Genomic DNA, 20,701 nt, shown 5'->3' with positions numbered 1-20,701 from the left:
CCCAAGATTCTTAAACTCCGTCACTTGGGTCAGTAACTCGTCCCTGACTGGCAGTGGGCACTCAGCCCTTTTCTGGCTGAGGACAATGGCCTCAGACTTGAAGGTACTGGTGCTGATTCTGATTCTCACCGCTTTACACTCGGCCGCAAACCCCTCCAGTGCGAGCTGGAACCCACCACCTGATGATGCCTACAGAACCACATCATCCACCAAAAGCAGAGGTGAGACCACCCAAGTGGACAAACAGAATCAGTGACAAAGGGCAGCCTTGAAGGAATCCAGTCCCACCTGGAATGAGTCCAACTTATTGCCAGCTATGCAGACCAAGCCCTTTCAAGCCCCATCCATCTCCCATAGAACACCCTGACAGACATGGTCAAATCCCTTCTCCAAGTCCACAAAACACATGTGGACATGCAGACTTGATTTTACACAATTTTATTTCCTATTTGGTTTTTGCACTATGAAAAAAGACTAATTTGACTTTAGACATACTGTACAATCTGGACAAAAATAATTGTCATAAATTTGTACTTAAATTTATGTGACTATTACATATATTATTTTTTACAATATTAAATCAACATCTAGTTACATTTAAACTACATTTACATTGGTTAGTTTAAAGATACCTTTCAGTTCGAGGTAACTTTAAATTTACAAAAAACCTTTGTTTCAGGTCACAAAAACATTATAGCCCCCTACAGATGAAGCAGATGGCACATGTTATCGTGAACCATATATTTCACATCTTTCTTAGTGTTACCAACTCTTGAGGGCAATATCAGGCTCCTTAGCCGCTAAATTCTCCACAGTGTTCACCAGTTACTGGTGCTGAGCAGACAAACCCAATATGACAGCAGTAAAAGTATGACAATTCATTAAAGTTGAAGCTAGACAGACAAAGACAAAGTAAACAAACAAAGTAAAGTTAAGACTCCTGTTTCAGGAAATACATTGATCCATGAACTAAAAAGTGTAAAATCTGGTATGCTTTAGAGTTTTAGTGATATGCAATTTGCATGTTGCTCATTAAACCTGGTTTCAAAAGCTAAGATGGTGATAGCCACAATGTTCAGCATGAGGCTGGTTGCATAACAGTGTCACTTTTCCCTCTGAAATGACTAAAAACTACTTTCTGCATTAATTAGGGTAGACAAACCCTTACTTCCAATCGGTGCCCACACCCTGCATTTCACAGAAAAAAATTACGGAACCTGTTAGAGGTCTACTGTTGTTTTACTTCCAAGAACTGAGACCTTTCAAACGTGAGACAGGTAACTTTGAGTCTTTGTTCCTCAAAATTTGTGTCCAGTGGTTGTCCAGTAAACTAAAGCTTTACTTATTAAATACTATCTGTGGTTCTCCATCTGGTTCATTAATGTTAATCCCCTTTCTACAGAGAAACTGGGTTGTAACCGCTGTAAACAATCATGTGGAATCTAAGCTAATAGAAAATTGAAAAAAATTAAAACCTTGAACACCCTGGCACTGCTTGTGTCATGTCTTAGCATGCAGTTCAGCTTCTTAGTTGGTGAATGTAGTCACGCATGAATAGGATGCAATTAGCATGAATCATCTAAAGCTGACTAACCAATAATATTGCCTAATGTTGTATCAGACTATCCCATCTCTCTTTTGGTTCATGTTGACTGACTCAGGCTTTTCACGAAGACCTCAGTTGCTGATATTGGCCAGACACACAGCTCTACGGAGAGTCATGCTAGTTCCAGACTTCTTCCATCTACAGATGATGGAGGCCACTGTGGTTGTTGGGGCTGTCAGTCCCGTAGTAATTTGGATTTCATGGCTTGGTTTGTTCTCTGATATGCAGTGTCAGGTATGGGATCTTTTATAGACAAGTTCCAAATCCTGTCCAGTCAACTGAATTGCCCACAGGTCGATTACCGAAGCTGAAGAGACGTCAGACAGATGATCAGTGGAAACAGGGTGCACCTGAGCTCAATGCTGCCAACTGTGTCATGGCAAAGGCTGTGAAAACTCATGTTATACTATTTATTTATTTAAAATTTATTTGCAAGAATTTCAAGCAAACTTTTTATGACTTTGTAATTACGGAGTATTGTGAATTTAACTCATTTTGAAATGAGGCTGTAACATGATGAAATATAGGAACAAGTAAAGCATTGTGACTATCAGATGCACTGTACAAATAATCCCTGAGATCCAAAAACTCTGCTCTGAAGGCTGAGGGTGAATAGAGGGGCTACACAAAAACCCAATAAATGTCCCCTTAACCCCTAGTGTATCATGTTTCAAACACACAGATTTTCTGTGAGTTTTTGAGACTTCTACATCATCAGTGTGATTTTTGTCATGTATGGAAATTAAAATTAACTTAAAAAAAAAAAAGTCAGATGGTCCAGTCTGCATTTTTACAAAAAGTGTAATTTTCCTCCAATTATTTTATATTTTAGGCTTTAAGGAGATATATGGATTATTTAGTTATTCCAGTACTGTCAACTAAAAATAAAAAAATCAGTTAAACTGTATCTTTTAAAAGTTTAATATCAGAACATTCCACTTGTCGTTCAATAAGGACCTGGGCTGTGAACCATACCTATATTTCTGTGAATAAGAGGGAAAATTGCTAGATGACGACAGTACAAAGCTTCACGGGACTTCGCACACCAGTTGGTGGCGTAACAGTGGCATTTTCCCCCTAAAGGGACTCACATCTACTTTCTGCATAATTTTGGTAGACACACCTTTCTACAGTGAGAAAAGTAACCTTTCGTTTCCCAGTGTTTGTGCGCTCTGCTTTCAGACCTTATCCACTTGTGGATAAGTGCATTCACGTTTTTTCTTAGCCAACTGTATCCCTAAGATCTCATCAAAACAAGTAACTTGACACATGCATAACCTTATTTTTGGGCAAAGTCACCAAACATTTTAATAGCATTTTAACTTAAATTTGATCTGTAATTCTTCAGACTGTTTTATGTCTCTGTGACCATCAACATGAAAGTTATATTTCATTCCCCATTCTTTCAGGTAGAGGATTCAAAAAGAGTGATTTTGTTTTATTTTGCTTACATAATCTGTTGATGAAGCTGTTCTTTCATTTTAACAGAACTGAAAATGCTGTTTATTTGAGTAAGTGAGATCTATGACATGTTATTTTATGCAGATTACATTGTGTTCTCACAAAAAACAGTGTAAGAAGTCCCACCTCTTAATTATTTTTTTCTTTTGCACACATTTATACTTGTTTCAAAATCCATAGCATTTTTATACCCCCCCCCCCCCCCCAAAAAAAAACAACAACAACAAAAAAACCCCAAAACAAAACAACAGAAACACGCGTAACTGCACAGATACACTAGCTTTCCTGCTGAATGAGGTCTTTGGCTTTCTGCAGGTTGTGATCGATGGCTCCATCTAAGAACTGAACCCAGGTCAGTTCTGACTCCCCACACACGTGACTGGACCTGAACAATGATAAACAGAGTCAATAAAAGAGCATTTTCCTCTCACATCACTCATAGAAAGAAACCAGATTGTCCAACATTGATGTGAACAAGTCATGTTCAGTGTTCATGCAACCCGAAAAGATGTAACACAACATGATCAGATAAGATCAGATTCTCAGAAACTCCACCCACCTCTTTCTCAACATTCTCTAACACACCCAACTACTTTCCCCGAGGGAAACTGGTTGACAAATTAGACCAGGCACAATCTGCTTTCCAGTTTTATTTTCATGTTATGTTGTAGTGTCACTTAATGTCTAAGAACATTTTGTTTTGACTGTAGTGACTCTTACCTGATGATTTCCAGAACTTTCTTTAGAAGTGCTGCTAATTTACACACCTGTTGAGAAAAAAAAACAATGTCTTTATTCAGGTTCTACGTTTATATATCATGAAGAGAGAAAGAAATTATTTTATCTCCTGCTGAATTTTTAAGTTTGCCAACTTACAAAAGAACATAGAGACTCTCGGCTGCCTTTGGATCATCAACAAGCTCCTTTCATATAGTTTTCGACTGATCCATCACCTTTTTCAAGATCATCCTTACCCCATGAAGCAAGATTACTTTATAACTTTATGTAATGTGTTTTTTCTTCTATATTTCTCATTCTCATCATTCTGTCTCTCTTTATTAAAATGAAACTACCCTAAAAATGAAAGACTGTTCATTTGTTTGTAAGTAAGCAAACTTAGAAATTCAGTAGAGGATCAAATAAATAATTCCCCAACTGTATAAATTCAGACTTGAGTCCCCTCTAAACACTCTGTTTCATAACATGTTTTTTTGGATCAATACGTCAGAGATTGGACATCCTTAATATCGTCATCTCAGGCACACAGCTCTGACTCTAATCACAGAAGTCCCACTCATCTACTGTCCAAACCTTTTATTTGCAAAATGTGGCCAATCAGAAGAAAGTTGCGATAAAAGCAGTCATAAAATAAAACGATTTGTTTTTAAACAGAGGATGATCTGAGAGGCTACACCACAGCCCATAATATGATAAATAAAGATTATAACAGGCCCATTTAAAAGTGTAGTTCCAATACATTTAATTTGCTGTTTAGTAAAAATACAGTCTGAGCTGTGTTCAATACTTTGGAAAAAGAGTGGGAACTGAGAAAATTCAGAAGCACAAATATACTTTTTAGGAAAGTCAAGAATATTCCTTCTTGACCACAAAGAAATGCTCATGCCCTGTTTATATTAACATTTCTTTGTTTGCTCTCAGTGTTAGCTTGTGCAACTGCAGAGTCATAAAATGATCGCTTTTCATGATTGTCAGACATAACAGATTAAATGCTGCTCCCTTATACGTCAAACTTTCTTTCACAAAATGCATGAGGTCATCAGGAGGGAGGGGCAAGCTAGCAATTTTTAGAAAACTGTGTAAGCGGGCAACAGTGGACAAATGGTAGTTTCTCCTACCCATTTACAGCAGTACATATCAGAGCAGGTGGGGGGGGATTTTCAGTTGTTTGGCTCCCTGCGATTCTTTACATTATCTATATGCCGTCTTGTGAAAAAGCAAGGCAGTGAAACAGCGATCAACTGAAGTTAAAAGCTTTTCTGTGCACATCTGACTCCACTCCCCTGCACTCTTGTCACTTTACATACCAGCACAGTTCACATAAATTACACAAGCAGATCAACACCACAGGCCTGGAAACAGCATGACACTCTGAGCAATGATGTTACAACCCGAAGTAAGCTGACTCTAACCAAATATTTGGAGATTTTATAAAAGGTCCACATTTAAAAAATGAAACACTCAGATCACTCAGCTTTTTCAGGTGGCTGACTTTGTGAACTTTTGATCAGAGCTGTAACCAAAACGTTCTTAATCCCATTGGATGAAAGTGTGTCTTACATTGGTTTCGACGCCATTATAATCCATGGGGGGGTAGAGACAAAGGGCCAGATCATCAACGCTAAGGAGAAAAGACAACCAACGACAAAGGTGAGTCTGCATGACTGTGACATCATTAAAACTTGTACCTTAATTATGACCCCAAACACACATTTTGATTTGCATAAAAACTATGGAAACCATAATTATTTATATAACATATAAGAACGTCTGCATTAGCCAAAGAAGTATAAGCATCCAGGGTCTAAATGTTAGAAATTTTGTGCTGTTTAGTTCTTTTTGTTTCTACTAGTGTGAAGTCTTGACCCCTGTGTGTGTGTGTGTATGTTTGTATGCATGTGCCTACCCAGGGCTGATTTCTTTGCTGATATCAGCCAAGTCGTCAAGCTGTAACACGTTCTGGGGAGTGCTGAAGTCACCGTTGGATTTGACAGCTGATTTAAGTTTCCTCAGACAAGCTGCTGCTGCTTTTATCAGTCCCTGGCACGCACCAATCACCTGCCGATCGTTCTCTGACCAGTACATATCCTGGTTGCCTCGGGGTTCATCTCCGTCCTGGTCATCATCGAGTACGTCGTTGAATGGGTCTTCACCCTCAGCTAATGCCTGATGGGATTTGATAGGCAACATATTTTTGCCATTACAGTTCTTATGAGAGGTGAAACTAGACCAAAACCATACCAGAATATAAACATATTCAATTTTGCTGTAAAGTTGGAGTCTATGGGGACTGACTTTCTTTCATCAGCCAGCTTCAAGTGCACTTTCTGGCACTGCTGGCTTTATTATTATAAAAAAATATACAAAGAAAACTTCTAAAACTGAACGAATAATAATAATAATAATAATAATAATGATAATAATAATGTTGAAATAAAGGCCTAGTTATAAACACCAGAGCAAATATGAAATTCACAGTGTGTGTATACCTGTTCAATTTCCTCTAAGGCATCTTTCACAACTCGAACCTCACACAACAGAACCACGACCACTGCTGCCTTATTATCTAGAGAAGATCAATACACCCATTATTAAAACCTTGTAAAACTTTGAGCAAAATTACCAGTTAAAGACTAGAATCCTATATCAATATTTAAAGTTTTCTTATTTTGTGTATCAGCTAAAACACTCGTCTGACGGCAGATTTTTTGATCACTTAACTGTGACGCTAAAAATTTGTGGATAAATGTACTTTCTCTGTTTTAATGTTTCTAACAATCCAAAAATGAATATAAATGGATATAAATGGATATAAATGGATAAAATTCACACCTGTTCTTTATTAAATGTAGACATTTTGGTTTTGATGAAATAGCTTATGGCACTGATACACAGACTGGGAGTTAGACTGGGAGAAAAACATCCCCACCTGCAGGCTTAATGGTAATACTGCTATTGCTGTCATAATCAATGTAAAGGCATATAAAGCATTATCAAAGTAAAGATATCTCCTGCTTCTAATATTAACATGTAACTTCAAAGCAGTGGCGTTCCGTCAGGCCAAGCACATAAAACACACAAAAGTAAAGAAATCTCTGTCCTTTTATGTCACAGTGCTGTCATGAAGCCGTCTTGTGGCCACAGCTGGTTATCACCGCTTAAAGCTCCACTTGTTTCATAATCATAGGAAACTGCAGCTGTCTCCATTTTATTAGTTTATCTGTCTCAATTAACAATGACTGGAGCCGATTGGCCACCTTTTCTCTGGTGGTTTGCACATATGCATTGTGGATAAACCTCAGATCTTTGACAGCGGTCACTGGGTCCACTTTCACTGCTCTGGGATCAGTTACAATCTGCACGCCCTGTGGAAACAACTAGCATTGGCAAGTAGACAGGTTCCTGGCATTTATCATCATAGTTTCCTCTTGCTAACCAGCTTGGCCAACATGTTTGATATAGAGATAGAGAAGATGAAGAGTGAAAAAACTGTTAATAATGCCTTTAGTACATTAGATAGGAAAGCTGACCATGATGGAGAAAGGCAGACATCTCTGACTATATCTAGTCTAAAAAAACAAGCAAAACAACCAGGTGCTGGCTCAGCTAGCACTGTATACTTAAAAAAAACCCCAACTTGTAGGGTTGTGTTTCCGAGCTCATGAACAACGGTTTGTTTTTGTTTTTTCTGCAATATGTGGTCCTCACAAGACAGCCACGACATGCTTCATAAAATATGATGCTGAACATTAAACTTAAATATGAAATATTTTAAATAAGCTCAACCTTAAAGATAAGCAGCAATAATACTAATCAGTTTAACAGTGACGTGGAACACTTTTCTGCAGAATACTTATTTTTACTTTGATACTTCATGCATAATTTTTCCAAATTTATAGTGTTTCATTGCTTCTTTTCCTAAAACCCCACTGTTTCAAAGTATCATAAAACAACTCCCTGAAAGGCTGGAGTTAAACATCATTTTACTGGTTTGTTTTGTTTTGTCTTTGTCAACGGACCTTTTGACAACTGAGGGAACTGGTCGCAGGCAGACCACACTCCTCCTGTTGACATCAGCTGTTCCTGGCTGAGGCTGGAAGAAAGTGTTGGAAAGAGAACGAGGAAGAAGATGATAAATTAAGAAGAAAATAAAACAGAAAGGGGAATATAAAGAAAATACCTTACAACTTACAGTTTAAGCCGCTAATCAAACGCGGCTTAAACATGTTAACGCTGTCATCACAATTAACGCGATTAACAATTAATCCACCTGGAGCGCAGACTGACTCAAAATCCCTGAAATGTCTCTGTCACAGCATTTCAGGCAGTTTGTCCTAGCTTTGTCGATTCTGCACTCCAGATGGGTCTGCACTAACACCGAGTAACCCCTTACATGGGTGCATTAACGCATTAATGCGGAGAGCACTCATTTTTTTAATCACGGGATTTCCCCAAGTCCTATTTTGGTGCTACCTGTTGATTCTAAAAATTATATTTTTTACCCATTAAATGTTCAGAAATGACAGAAACATGACAGATTTCTGAAAAATATGGTCGTACAAACTCAGTACCATTACTACATCTGAACCATGTAGTCACCAGCCAGGAGAGATCCGGTTAAATCTCACTGTGAAACAGATCGTTTAATTCACCTTAAAACTCATGTCCTTACATAAGTAACTGTAATATGCAGAATTTGTTTATTTTGCCTGGTGTGATTTTTATATTCTGACAGATTTCTATCATGGAGGAACGTAAACCATTGCAAACAAATAACACCAACAAACAACAAAATGTCGGCATTGATGCAAGCCTTATGCTATTTTCTTTACCTTGTAATCATTGAAAGACAAAATTAAAATTTCCCAATTTCCCAGGTCCCACATGTAAAACTCTGGGTTTGGTGTCCATACCTTTCTACAGGTGAGCTCATTATGACCTCTACCAGTTGTGCAACTCCCTCTAGAACCTCGACAGTAGCATCTCTGACCAGTCGGCGCAGAGCCAGCCCTGAGACACCGAGAGAACAGAAGGTCAAAACACTCTGACACTGAAGTCGCAATAAAGGTACAGATCTACATGTATTTCAAATCAACTCACAACACAATAAATGTTGACAGCATCAGCATCAAGAAAGTTACAATGACTGTTTCTGTACATAAGTTTTATTTTTTAGTTCGCAACCACTGAATCACACTTGTTCTATTCAAACCAAATGTGAAGTGAAGTATTTGTGCCATGTGATCACACAGAAATGGCTGTAAGTTCAAAAATGATGTTACTATTACTTAATTCCAGTCTCTGGTTGTACTTTGGAGGTTGCAGTGGCTAAAAGCGGTGAATAAGTGGGTAAGGACGCATCAATCTTCTCCAGTCCGATTCAGACACCTCAGCTTCAGATACCTACTGATACCAGTGTTAAATTATCAAGCTGTACACTTGAATGTAAATGGCCTGTATTTGTATAGCGCTTTACACTACATTCAGTCATTCACACACACACTCACATTCACACACCACTCTAGGAAAAGACTAGAAATCAATCTGTATACTTAAGGCAATATCAGGTTAAACCTAAACTATTCTTTCCTAAATTTGTCAAATATAATGTGACACATAAATGTATCCACGAATACAGTTTGCTTCATTTATATTGCATGATTTTAGTAGTAAAATAACAAAAATATATATTTATGCTATTTATTTGTGAGACTTTAACACTGAGCTAAAGTGTGAATACTGCTGTTGCTACATTGGATATACTTTCTTTTTCCCCCCTCTCACTTTGTCTCACTGTGAGTGGAACAGAGATGCACAGTGTGTCCTTAAAAAGTCTGAGGAAACAAGACAAATAGAAGACGAGTTTGCCTAAGAGAGTTCAGGCTGTGCTAAAGAATAAGAGGGGTCATACCAAATACTGACTTTGATGCTTGTTAGAATTATACGAACTGTTTTTGCCTCATTAACTGTATTGCAGTCTATAATTGCACATTTCAATAAGTTGTTCCTATTTTCCAAAAAAATAGGGTGAGTGAAGACTTCTGTTAGTACTACCGTAGTAAACACAGAAGCGCGTCGCACTGAAGTAAATAGATAAGCCCACAGACGGGCACTTGCTCTGGCTTTTGGAGTCTGGATTAGATTGACAAGTGTATTGCGATATTCTGGCATTGTGAAATGGTCCAAAAACCTGAATGCAGTGCAACATATTCACCTCGCTCGTCTGAATACAACATAACTATTCTGCTGTTCACAGGGTTTTACCTTGGCTCTTAGGTAGCCAGTAATACACTGTGGACAGTGTGAGGATGCTCTTCATGATGGACTCTGCCAGCTTCTCTCCATCCTGGAGATTGTGGAGGAAAAACAGACAGAAAACAAATGATGTAATGGTCTTTAGAAGGTTTATGTGGAAATTCAAGACCCTGAGATACATGACAATAATTTATGGCTCCAAGTAAGAGCTCAGCTCACATCATCATCATCATTTCTTATTTTTACACTATACCAGACTTCAAAACAATCTGTTTATCAGCTCAGTGAGAAACCTTCATGATTACAGAAATAATCTGACCTGTTGTGATGGCAGAGGAGGTTTGGAGAAGGCCAGGCTGAGTTTAGTGGCTTCCTGGGACACTGCCTTCACTGCCTGATCTGTTGACACAGACAGTTGCATCATGTAACAACAAGACCATGAAGGAAGGAATTCTCCTAATGCTTCTTTTCTTTTCTTTTTTTTTTAATATCAAATGAGTCATTGCAAAAACATTATAAAAACGATGCAAATACATTTCTCACAAAACATTCACTGTAACGAGACATGAACATCATCCAGTTGTCAAAGGATGTTCAAAAGTCTAGGAGCTGAAACAGCAGCAAGAGATCATGATACTCAACTCAAAGTGTCCCAGAAGTTGGAGAGGTTGAATGCTCCATCGGACTCGTTTGATTCTCCATCTGCGAAGGAAAAAAAATGTTCTAAATTCTTGGTTCTAGTTCTTAAGCTAAACTGCAGAGGAGTCTTCTTCTTTTGGCTGCTCCGTCGATCATCTGTCTCCATCTCATCCTGTCCCTGCATGCTCTTCTGTCATACCAAACCTTGGCATGTCTTCCTTCACTACATCCATGAATCTTCTCTGTGGTCCTTTTCTCCTGCCTGGCAGCTCCATATACAACACCCTTTGCCTAGGATATTCCATATCCCTCCTCTGCACATGTTCAAAGCATCTCTGCCTTGCCTCTCTAACTTTGTGCTGCTCAGTCTGATCTGTCCATCTGATGTACTTATTTCTAATCTTGTCCATACTGATAACTCCAAAGAAATTCTTAAACTCTGCCACCTCCAGCTCCACCTCCTGTTTTTTCCCCACTTTAGTCCCACTGTCTCCAACCCATACATCATAGAAGTTCAAACTATGATCTTGTAAACCTCCCCTTTCACTCTTGCTGCTCTCCCTCTGTCAAAAGATCACCCATGACACCTCATCTCCAGCCTGCTGGAAATCTCTTCTTGTGCACTGTCTGTTGTTTTGGATGGTTGACCCCCAGGCCTACTCATCTAACCTTCACTACCTTTACTCCTTGCAACTTCACTGTTATCAAAGTGCAGAGAATTATTTTCAGTACAAACAATTATTAAAATAATTTATTCTTTAAATAATCTAATTTCAACTTCTGAAAAAGGAGAATTAGCTTCTATTGCTGTTTAAAATCACTGTGAAATGGATAAGTGGTCAGAAAATAGGATTTAAAGACAACTCCATGGCACAAAAAATATTTCTTTCTTACAATCTTTATTATTTAAGGGTTTCTTGGGTTAAAGCTGTCAGTTTTGATCAGACTCATCTTCTCAAGTGTTAACAGAAGTCAGTGCATTTCTGTGTCGTTTCTGGACATTACTTTGGAGAAAAAAAACAAACATATTTGGGCTTTTATATACTGGGTTTTCTTCAGAGGGAAGACCAAAACCTCCCATGTACAGAAAAACACGGACCTCATACTAAATAATTAATAAACTAGATTGAAAAATTCAATAATTAAATGATCAACTACAATTAGCTAGCCACTGCTTTGGACATAATGAAATGTCTGAATATTTTGATGACGACAACAAAGTAGGTGTTTTGGATTTATGGCAGTAACTAAAGGGCCACTTAGGGCTGAGTGGCGCTTTAGTTCCTGTCTGTATGTTTGTCTTGATAAACATTTTTTTTTTTTCGTATTAAAATGTCTGATATTGTCCATTTTGTCATTTTCGTATTTCAGATTTACACTTTTGTAAAAGCAAACCTTTAAGTATTCTTATGTCCTGCACAAGCAGTTGTTTTTGTTCACAAAACTGACTCATGAAACACACTCTATCTACCGAGTAACACTGATGTCTAATGTCACATTTAGGTCAGTTAAGATGAGGACAAGATAATATAACTGAAAAAGCAAGACAAAAAGCCCCAACCTCCATTTTCTACAAGACCTGGGAATACAAACCTGAATAAAAGCGAACATGAATTAGCAGCTAAATGTAGCTGGGTCACGTAATAAAGTGCCAAATGTCTTTATCGCTGTATGTTACATTAGTTAAATCCCCGTCTTTGTCTGCTAACAAACAGCAGTCAAACTCGTTAACTGCTGCTAAACTCACGAATCGAGTTGAACAAACAGTTAAACTCGTAAATCTACAACAGTTAACAATAAAGTTTATACCAATGTTAGCACATATATTAGCACGTTTAGCTAGCTTGACATAAGCTTTTATGGTTAAGCAGTTTCATTTGTGACAACACAGACAGATAATGTGGCGCAGTTACCTCTGACTCGGTCTCGGATACAGTTGATGGAGTTAACCAGATTCCGCAAAGCCACTTTTCCACCACAACTATCAGCACTCATGTCGCCAGAGTTTGTGGATCGTGTTACATGCGTGTTGTGGAACTACATAAGAGGAGCCCGTTGATAGGGGGACAAAAATAAATGAAACAACGGCGCCGCCGCCTGCTTACCCGGCTGCCATTCAGCCAGGAGTGCAGCAGAGGGCGCCAACGAGCTAGTCTTCAAAAACTATTAAACAAGCCCGCATACCTACCTCAAACCAAACAAACAAAGACATTACAACTCTTTAGTTCACAGTTGTGCAAGATGTTTGCTTTATTTATCTATAAATTCTTAGCAGGGATGAATTATTCTACACAAATTATTTTGTAGGTCTGTGTGCTATACAGCCATACACTGTTGTATAACAACCCCAGTAATTATCTATTTATTAAAAATCAAAGTATATTAACACCACATCGTCAAGTGAAAAACAATACAAATTGTAAGTACACATTAAACACATTAAGTAAACAAACTGTCATTTATCATTAATGCAGTGATATAGAGAGGTTATCTGTAAGCACAAGAATCTGGATGTTTTTTGATGTGTTTTACTTGTACATATAAAACCAGTTAATCAGAGGATTAAAGATTGAATGATTAACGTTAATTTAATTATTTCAATCTCAAATTTGAAGACATTAATTTGGCTGCTTGATGAAAAAGAAGACTCCGGTCCCGAATCCCATCAGGCACAAAACGACACTCACACCGAAAAACACGGCTGCAGGGCTCACTCTGCTCCTCTTATTTTCCTTCAACTCTGAAAATAAAAAAAAATAAAAAAAAATTTATTTGTGTATTTTGAAAATGACTGAAAATTGCATCTGTTTATGTCTAAAAAGGCCTTCTTGTAATAATTCTATGACTGTTGTTATTTAAGGTAAACATAGGAAGCCAGATGACTTTTTTAAATATAGAGTCTGCAAAGGAGGCATTTATCACAATAAACAGATATCTGTGCAAGACTGCAAAGAATCTGTTAGCAAAGCTTTTAATGTTTCTAAACTGCATTCAAGCAGGCTTTGGTTGTATGCAGGTAAAGGTGTGAAAAAAGGATTATGCTTCAGTCAAGAAAACACTGGTTTTCATGTGAAAGCTACTCAGTTTTTCTTTAGCCTTTAAAATTTTACCTACATTTGTTAACAGTTACCAGCACAGAGAACAGGAAATCATTTCCTAGCCCAAAAGCCCCTAATATTGGCATGTTGCACATGTCATCAACCAAAGCCAAACATATTTTTTGCTTGAGGCACGCTTGGACTCATTGTAGTTTTCTCCTAAGTTGTAAGTGCTGCAACTCTGCATCAGCGCTGGTGTGGAATAAGAAGAAGTCAAATGAAAAAAATCACAGAGATTTTTTCTTTGTATGTTTTAAAAATTTCTTCAGGGTTCCTTGTTTTTTTTTTAAACTGTTGCACCTCTTCCCTCTATCTAAGCTGGATATTTCTGAGCTCCAGCATTAACATGACCGAACCCTCTCATAGATCCATGCCTCCAACCAAGAACGAGGTTTACAAAAACCATATTACAATACAAATCAAGTGAATTGTGATATCACTTTTGACATGTGCAACTGCTTAGAAGGATGACAATAGGAAGCATAAATTAAATATAAGACATCAGACGGTAGATGGAGGGTTCCCCGATTCACAGAACATGAATGTTAGGAGGCTGCTTTTTGCTTCAAACAGCTTTATTTTAGTTGCAAATTTAGGATGTATGAAAGCGATAATGTTGCAGACCTTACATGTAAAAAGAAAAATGTAATCTAACACAGTATTGGTATTGCTGGAGGGTTTCTACAATTGGTATCATCACCTGATTGTCTACTGGGGAGAATTTCAAGAGTCCTTGGCTTATTCATAAAAACAGTTCAGTTCAGTTTAATTCAATTTTATTTATGAAGTGCCAAATCACAACAGCAGTTACTTCAGGCACTTTATATTATAAGGTAATAATCCTACCCCAGCTCTTGCTGATAGGCACTTGCGCAGCTTGATGCTCCACCATGCAGATATAATAGTCTCCAGGTTTTGGAGTGAACAGAAGCGTAGAAATCATGTGGAATGTCCCATCACGATTGTGACGATAACGTAAGTTTGCCACGCCCTCTGTGAGCTCCACTCCATTCTTGGTCCATGTGAAGTTGATGGTGGGTGGGTAGAAGTGGTTGGCCACACAAAAGAGTGTGTTCATCACACTAGCCTCCCCCTCATACCGGGTATAGATGTAGATGTCAGGAGGATCTGGTCAAAGAGGGACACATTTCATACTTTTAGAGCAAAATCCCCCCCAAGAAATATTACCTTGATAGAATTAAGAATATATAACAAATTCACAGATTTAAAATGTAAGACATTGACAGAGACATTTAAGCATCTAAAAAAAATGAAAATTGTATTTTCTTTTGCATTTTTTTTTTTTGCCAAACATTGTTGGTGCCGGAGGTTATTTTAATATTTAAACGAGACTATTACCATAAAAAAAAACTGCAAATGTGCCAGTAGAAGCCAGAGGGGCTCCTAATGGGACTGTAGCATTTTTAAATGAGTTGCTTCTCTGTCATCATCTTTCTGCAGGTTACATGTTCATCACAAAGTTATAGCAGTTAACTAAACCAAAACTAACAACTAAAACTAGGCACAAAAAACACTCAAAAATTAAAATATAAGCCAGGCTTCTGATTTAAAAATATGATAAAAGAAAAACTAAATACTTTGTTTACAAACCAACCAAAAAAAAATAAATAAATATATGAGAATTTTGATGTGAGGAGGCCTTATTGATACGTTTATTAATTTCAAGGCTGAACCATGAAATAATTGCCAGAAAATTCTGAGTGTTTATTGAGCCTTCTGATGAGAAACAAATATTAATTTGCATATGAGAGTTTTCACTTGTGTCATATTTGCTACATCAGGCAGTTTTTTGAACATTTATTCCTTAAAATTATATTGTGTAATTAACTCGTAAAGTAAATAAAGGTACTAAATATAAAAAGGTAATAAATAAAGATGGGAACCGACTGCTTTTTCACTGGAAAGTTCATACGCTATGGCAGACAGACTGCAAAAGTAAAGCTTATATGGAAACAATCTAAACATTAATGGTGTCATTATTCTGTAGACATTACGTTGTGCAGTCAGCGGAGTAATAACAAAGCTAAAATGCTCTATTGACAGTTTAATTTAATCTGTGCTGAGAAGCAGAATGAGATATCCAGCAGTGCATGGTTATAATTCACAGACATAATGGGCTGGATTGAAAAGAAATGATTTGTACCTGTGCTGACCTCCAGAATATTTTCTCATTGCCACTTGACCCTCTTTGAGCTTTGTTTTTCATCATCACCAACTATGCTGCACTTTCATTTGAGAGAAACGCCAAACACTAAAATAACAGTCTACAGAGTCAGGCAGCTATTCTCTGTGAGTTTGCCACACGAAATGACACCACACACATTGCATTTGTTCATCTTATCTATAATTTCTAAGAAAATGCTGGCATAAGCAGAAGAGTTCAGTTTATGGAAGGAGACTGCCTTAGAGTAGTTTAGAAAGGCCACTGTAACACAAGTTTCAAGCTAATTTAATAGTATATAATTACTTTTCAAAGGTGATTCTGTCTCAATATATTTTTCAAGCCAGAGAGAAGGTCACTGATTAGCTGTGTAATTAAGGCTCCACCAGTCTAGCACCTGCCTGGAGCACTTAGTTTCAAAGCAGCTTGTGTAAGTAAGTCACAGAAAAGAGATATTTTAAACCCGGTATGTGCTCTCTTAATTCTTTCTGGTTACATCTGCTTTCAGCTGGATCAACAGTGTTCTTTCTTCCCCTCGATCAGGCTGAGCTAAACGAATGCTCGCAATGAAGTGTGCCAAGATCAGTACCTCGCCGTAGGGGAGCGCCGGGATCAGCATTTTTTGCTTTACCCAAAACGCTGTGACAGTGTGCAGTGCTGGCTTTGGCGAGTTCATAAGCCATTTTCTGGATGTCTTTTGCAGGTTGTGGCAAGTGAGGTAACACCCACACTACCTCTTTCTTGTTGAAATCGGCATATGCAACCACGTCGTCGTCAACAACAACGTCCACCCGCACATCATCAGATTCATAGCATCCATAGATGTAATGGAAGTTGTGGGACTGTGCTGAAAAGAAGAAGGTGCAAAATGAATACATGATGGAAGCAGTTCAAACATTCTACACACTGATTTCCCCGACCTTAACTGCAGCCAACAGGCTGGTAGGGGGTGTAGCTCTTCTACTCAGTATATTCTAGTTTGAAATAAAAGAGTAGTTTTTATTGTTGTTAATTAATGAATTACTGTCTAACTGGCTAATTTAAGTCAACTCTATGTCAAGTGAGGACACAACACTTTTCTTCTAGAGTTGTTTTGTATTCACTCGTTCTTTAGGTTTAGGCACTAAAATCGTTGCGTTTACCAAATCACTGTGTCTTTGCTTGAACTACCATATTTACTGAGCACTTCACAGGTGTCCATATGTGATTAGCTGGGAATGATAGACCTCACTCACTTTTAGCAAACCCTGGTTAGCTGTATTCCCCTGTTTCCAGCTCGTCTTATCTTCACTTAGGCTAACAGCCTCCAATCTGCTTAATCTGCTGCTGTCTCTTTCACACTGCTCCAATTGCAGCTACTTGAACACAGAGCAGAATACCTGTTCAGTCAGTCATATTAATTTCACCTGAATCTGCTGACAAAATACCTTTCCATGTCTCCTTTATTACGCTATAGGACAGTACCCTTTAATCTTTAAATGTATGCACTTTAAAGTTTCAGAGCTCTAATGAGCCATCACATTATAAATACACTTAGCACAGTGAGTGCACTCAGCACTAAAATAAATATATTAACTTGAATTAAAATGTTTATTTTACCACTCTGTGCACTAAATCAGCTGATTATTAATTTTCTGTAGCATTAATTGCCTGTCTTATTTGCAACAGTGTTGCATTTTACCATTACATTGTTATGTTGTTCATCACCATTTTCTCATCATTATCTGACAGTGTCTATGGTTGGGGCAGATCAGCGTAGGCTGCACTCACAACGATCAATTTTTGTAAGGAAAGAGTCATGCGATGTGTCAAACACCCCTTTTCATGAGTATGCACAGAACCTGAAGCAGAAAGCAGAAAGCTAAGGAACACTGTCATGGCACACATTATCTCCAGTTGGGGTTTTAGGTTTGGTCAAGCCATTAATGCATACAGAGCTTGGCTGTGCTGCACTTTCTTCACAGTACAACCCCTCAGGCTACTGGCATGCACTCCAATATGCTGACATAAACAGAAACCAGCAGCCTGTTATCATTTGGTAAAATTGAGGCATTTGTTTTATTTCAAACTTTAAACTCAAACAGCATTTTTCACATTTTTTTTTAAAGGTGAAAATATATAACGATTCCATTATGACAGTTATTCTAACCTTTCAACTTGAGCCAGGCAGACATATTGTTTGGCTGACGTTGTGTGCAAATACTGGCCTGACACAGATATACATGGATATAAGTGCTGATATGATAAATTGCTAATGTTTTTTTTTTTTTTTTTGCAGAACACAATGCACAAAAACATCAAAAACATCACATTTTATCTAGCATATTTCACCTTAGTGTCTGCAGGTAACTAAATATGTAACAGAAGTGAACAGAAAGTGGTGTTGTGCCTAACTCTGTCTTCATTTACCATTTCATGATAAAGTGCTAATAAGCTTAGGAAATCATACCAATGATTCTGTCATTTTGCCTCTGTACACCACCACAGTGAAGATGTCACTGAAGCGCAGACTTTCAGAATAAATTCAGGGCTTTACAAAAAGAGTAGCATTAGCTGTTCGGGAATTACACCCTTTTTTTATACAAAGGCCTCCATTTTTATTTAGTTATGGGCCTGGTTATGGTTGTTAGGTGAGTTGGTAGCATCTGTATTGTGAGAGGTACAAACACAATACAGAATTTTAATCCCCTAAAATCCTCTTTAAAAATTCCAGAATTTCAGGCGCTACTTCCAGCCAGCTATGTAATGCAATAAAAACTGTTGAATGTCACATTGCTAAATGTCATTTAAATGTACAACAGATTATTTTTGTAAACACAAAGCAAATGTAAGAATTGGAGTCGACATCTTGATCTAACAGTTTGTAATTTTGTCAATTTTAAAACATCAAATTTAACTAGCACTGGCTGAGCTCAGATTACAACAAGACATTCCAAACTACTCGCATTTTACCATGTGACTGGTGTTCAGCAAACATTTCCTGAGAAAGACATATTTAAATTCAAGTTCTTGTTTTTTCTTCCTCTTGTATTCTCACCTACTGTAGCACAGCTCTATAACTAAAGTAGACTGATGTTGTTGTTGTTTTTACCTTTTGTAATCCTTTACTAACTGTGGCTGTTAAAACATGTTTCATGATGACCACCTATACAGCAATACCTGCAACTTAAACAACAAACATCTACACTAAGTCATTTTTAATTCTGCAGGATACTTCCACTTTCTCATAGCTGAGCTACTCACAAAAAGCCAAGTGACAGTCGTAGCCTTACTTGGTATATATCCACAAGCAGCTCCAGCACTTAAAATCAGTGCAATCACAGAAAGAGCCATCCCTGTTAAAAGGCTTGTATCTCAGCAGCAGCTCCAAAGATAAACAGCACGGTGTGCAGCAGCCAAGCAGAAAGGATTACACCTCTGTATTTGGGTAGAACAGGAAGTTATGGGCAAGCTCTGTAGAGGGCTGAAAAGAGTCAAATTAGAAGTGAAACTACAGCCAAGCTGTCACATTTTGTTTCAAGCGTTATAAGAATTATGCTTGTTTTTTGGCAGTTATATCCATCCATCCATCCATCCATCCATCCATCCATATAGATAGATAGATAGATAGATAGATAGATAGATAGATAGATAGATAGATAGATAGATAGATAGATAGATAGATAGATAGATAGATAGATAGATAGATAGATAGATAGATAGATAGATAGATAGATAGATAGATAGATAGATGTATTGTGATTGTGTATTTTTTTTATTTCTAATTGTTTTGTTGTATTTATTGTAGCCACACTGGATAACTATATGTTATTGCTATATTCTAGATGGGTATTAGCTGAACTCAGGAGGTTAAAGCTTCCTCCTTTGGATGCTAATCATGAGGACTGCAGGTGTTTCCTGTTGGCAGATATTGATTTCGTCTGGCTTCCTCTTCCTCCTCGGACAGTCGTTCTCATACTGTTTCTTGCCTGGCCTCTGTCACTTGTCAAAAAGAGTTAACATCCCCTTGGTCTCTATTTTGTTTTACATGAAAGAGTGACAATCACAATCTCTTTTAATCTTCCCCCTAAATTTATTTGTGTTTTCATTTTCAAAATGAAAAATGTTCAGATAGGGCGTCGTTGTGCAGTCACCTGTCATTTCTCATCGTGTGAGTCTCATTAACTGTCAGGTTTACGATCTCAGGTCAGCTGCACTGAAATCTCAGCAGTCTGGATCTTATCGGCTCTCAGTTTTGTGAAGTCATAAAACCACAGTCCCTGTATTGTTCACAAACTCCCTTCTTATTTCTCTTAGTGTTTAAAGTTCTTCCAGTAGTTATAACAATTGCAACAGGAGAAGTTAAAAAATGCTGTTGGATGCTGTAGATGATTGATGGTTCTGGGGAAAGAAAGTTTATGCAGTACACCAAAAAGACCACTCAGAAGCAACAGGCACGTGGGTCTTTTTGAAAGGTTTGGATTTTTAAAAAAAAATAGATACTTATGTAAATGTTAATCCGAGGTATCAGGTTCAAAAAATAATGTTCTCAGCAGAGTAGAAAATAAGAGAGTTGAGTTAATGGGAAAAAAAAATGTCTACGGTTGTAGTTTTAGTTTTAGTCATATCCATATCAGATATCATGATAGAAAAGCAGTTTATTAGAGAATGCTGCTTTGTATGCTCAGTCACAGATGTGTTCAGCGTGCCCACATGTAATAGACTCTCAGACTGAGCTCACAT

At 37.6% G+C, this 20,701-nt stretch overlaps 2 protein-coding genes across 2 annotated transcripts; both read right to left on the bottom strand.

Annotated features, from left to right (window-relative positions):
- Positions 1-2,885: 2,885 nt before the first annotated feature.
- ccndbp1 (cyclin D-type binding-protein 1) lies at positions 2,886-12,745 on the bottom strand. The gene is made up of 11 exons (XM_085407102.1): positions 12,613-12,745; positions 10,703-10,762; positions 10,380-10,459; positions 10,070-10,151; positions 8,719-8,815; positions 7,825-7,898; positions 6,295-6,371; positions 5,712-5,971; positions 5,366-5,426; positions 3,788-3,834; positions 2,886-3,452 (listed from the first exon to the last, which is right to left on the bottom strand). Exons 1-11 carry the CDS (start codon positions 12,692-12,694, stop codon positions 3,344-3,346), a joined length of 1,029 nt encoding a protein of 342 aa, XP_085263228.1. The 5' UTR covers positions 12,695-12,745; the 3' UTR covers positions 2,886-3,343.
- A 240-nt stretch (positions 12,746-12,985) lies between these two features.
- On the bottom strand, positions 12,986-19,386 carry LOC146670275 (H-2 class II histocompatibility antigen, A-U alpha chain-like). The gene is made up of 4 exons (XM_085407996.1): positions 19,252-19,386; positions 16,569-16,826; positions 14,644-14,925; positions 12,986-13,439 (listed from the first exon to the last, which is right to left on the bottom strand). The coding sequence occupies exons 1-4, from the start codon at positions 19,310-19,312 to the stop codon at positions 13,318-13,320; spliced, it is 723 nt and encodes a 240-aa protein (XP_085264122.1). The 5' UTR covers positions 19,313-19,386; the 3' UTR covers positions 12,986-13,317.
- Positions 19,387-20,701: the final 1,315 nt, after the last annotated feature.

This window comes from Rhamphochromis longiceps, linkage group LG5 (assembly GCF_057381845.1).
Source record: "Rhamphochromis longiceps isolate RC_006_pf linkage group LG5, R_longiceps_female_GT1.1, whole genome shotgun sequence".
In the NCBI taxonomy this organism is placed as follows: domain Eukaryota; kingdom Metazoa; phylum Chordata; class Actinopteri; order Cichliformes; family Cichlidae; genus Rhamphochromis; species Rhamphochromis longiceps.
This window is presented reverse-complemented; position numbering and strand designations above follow the sequence as displayed.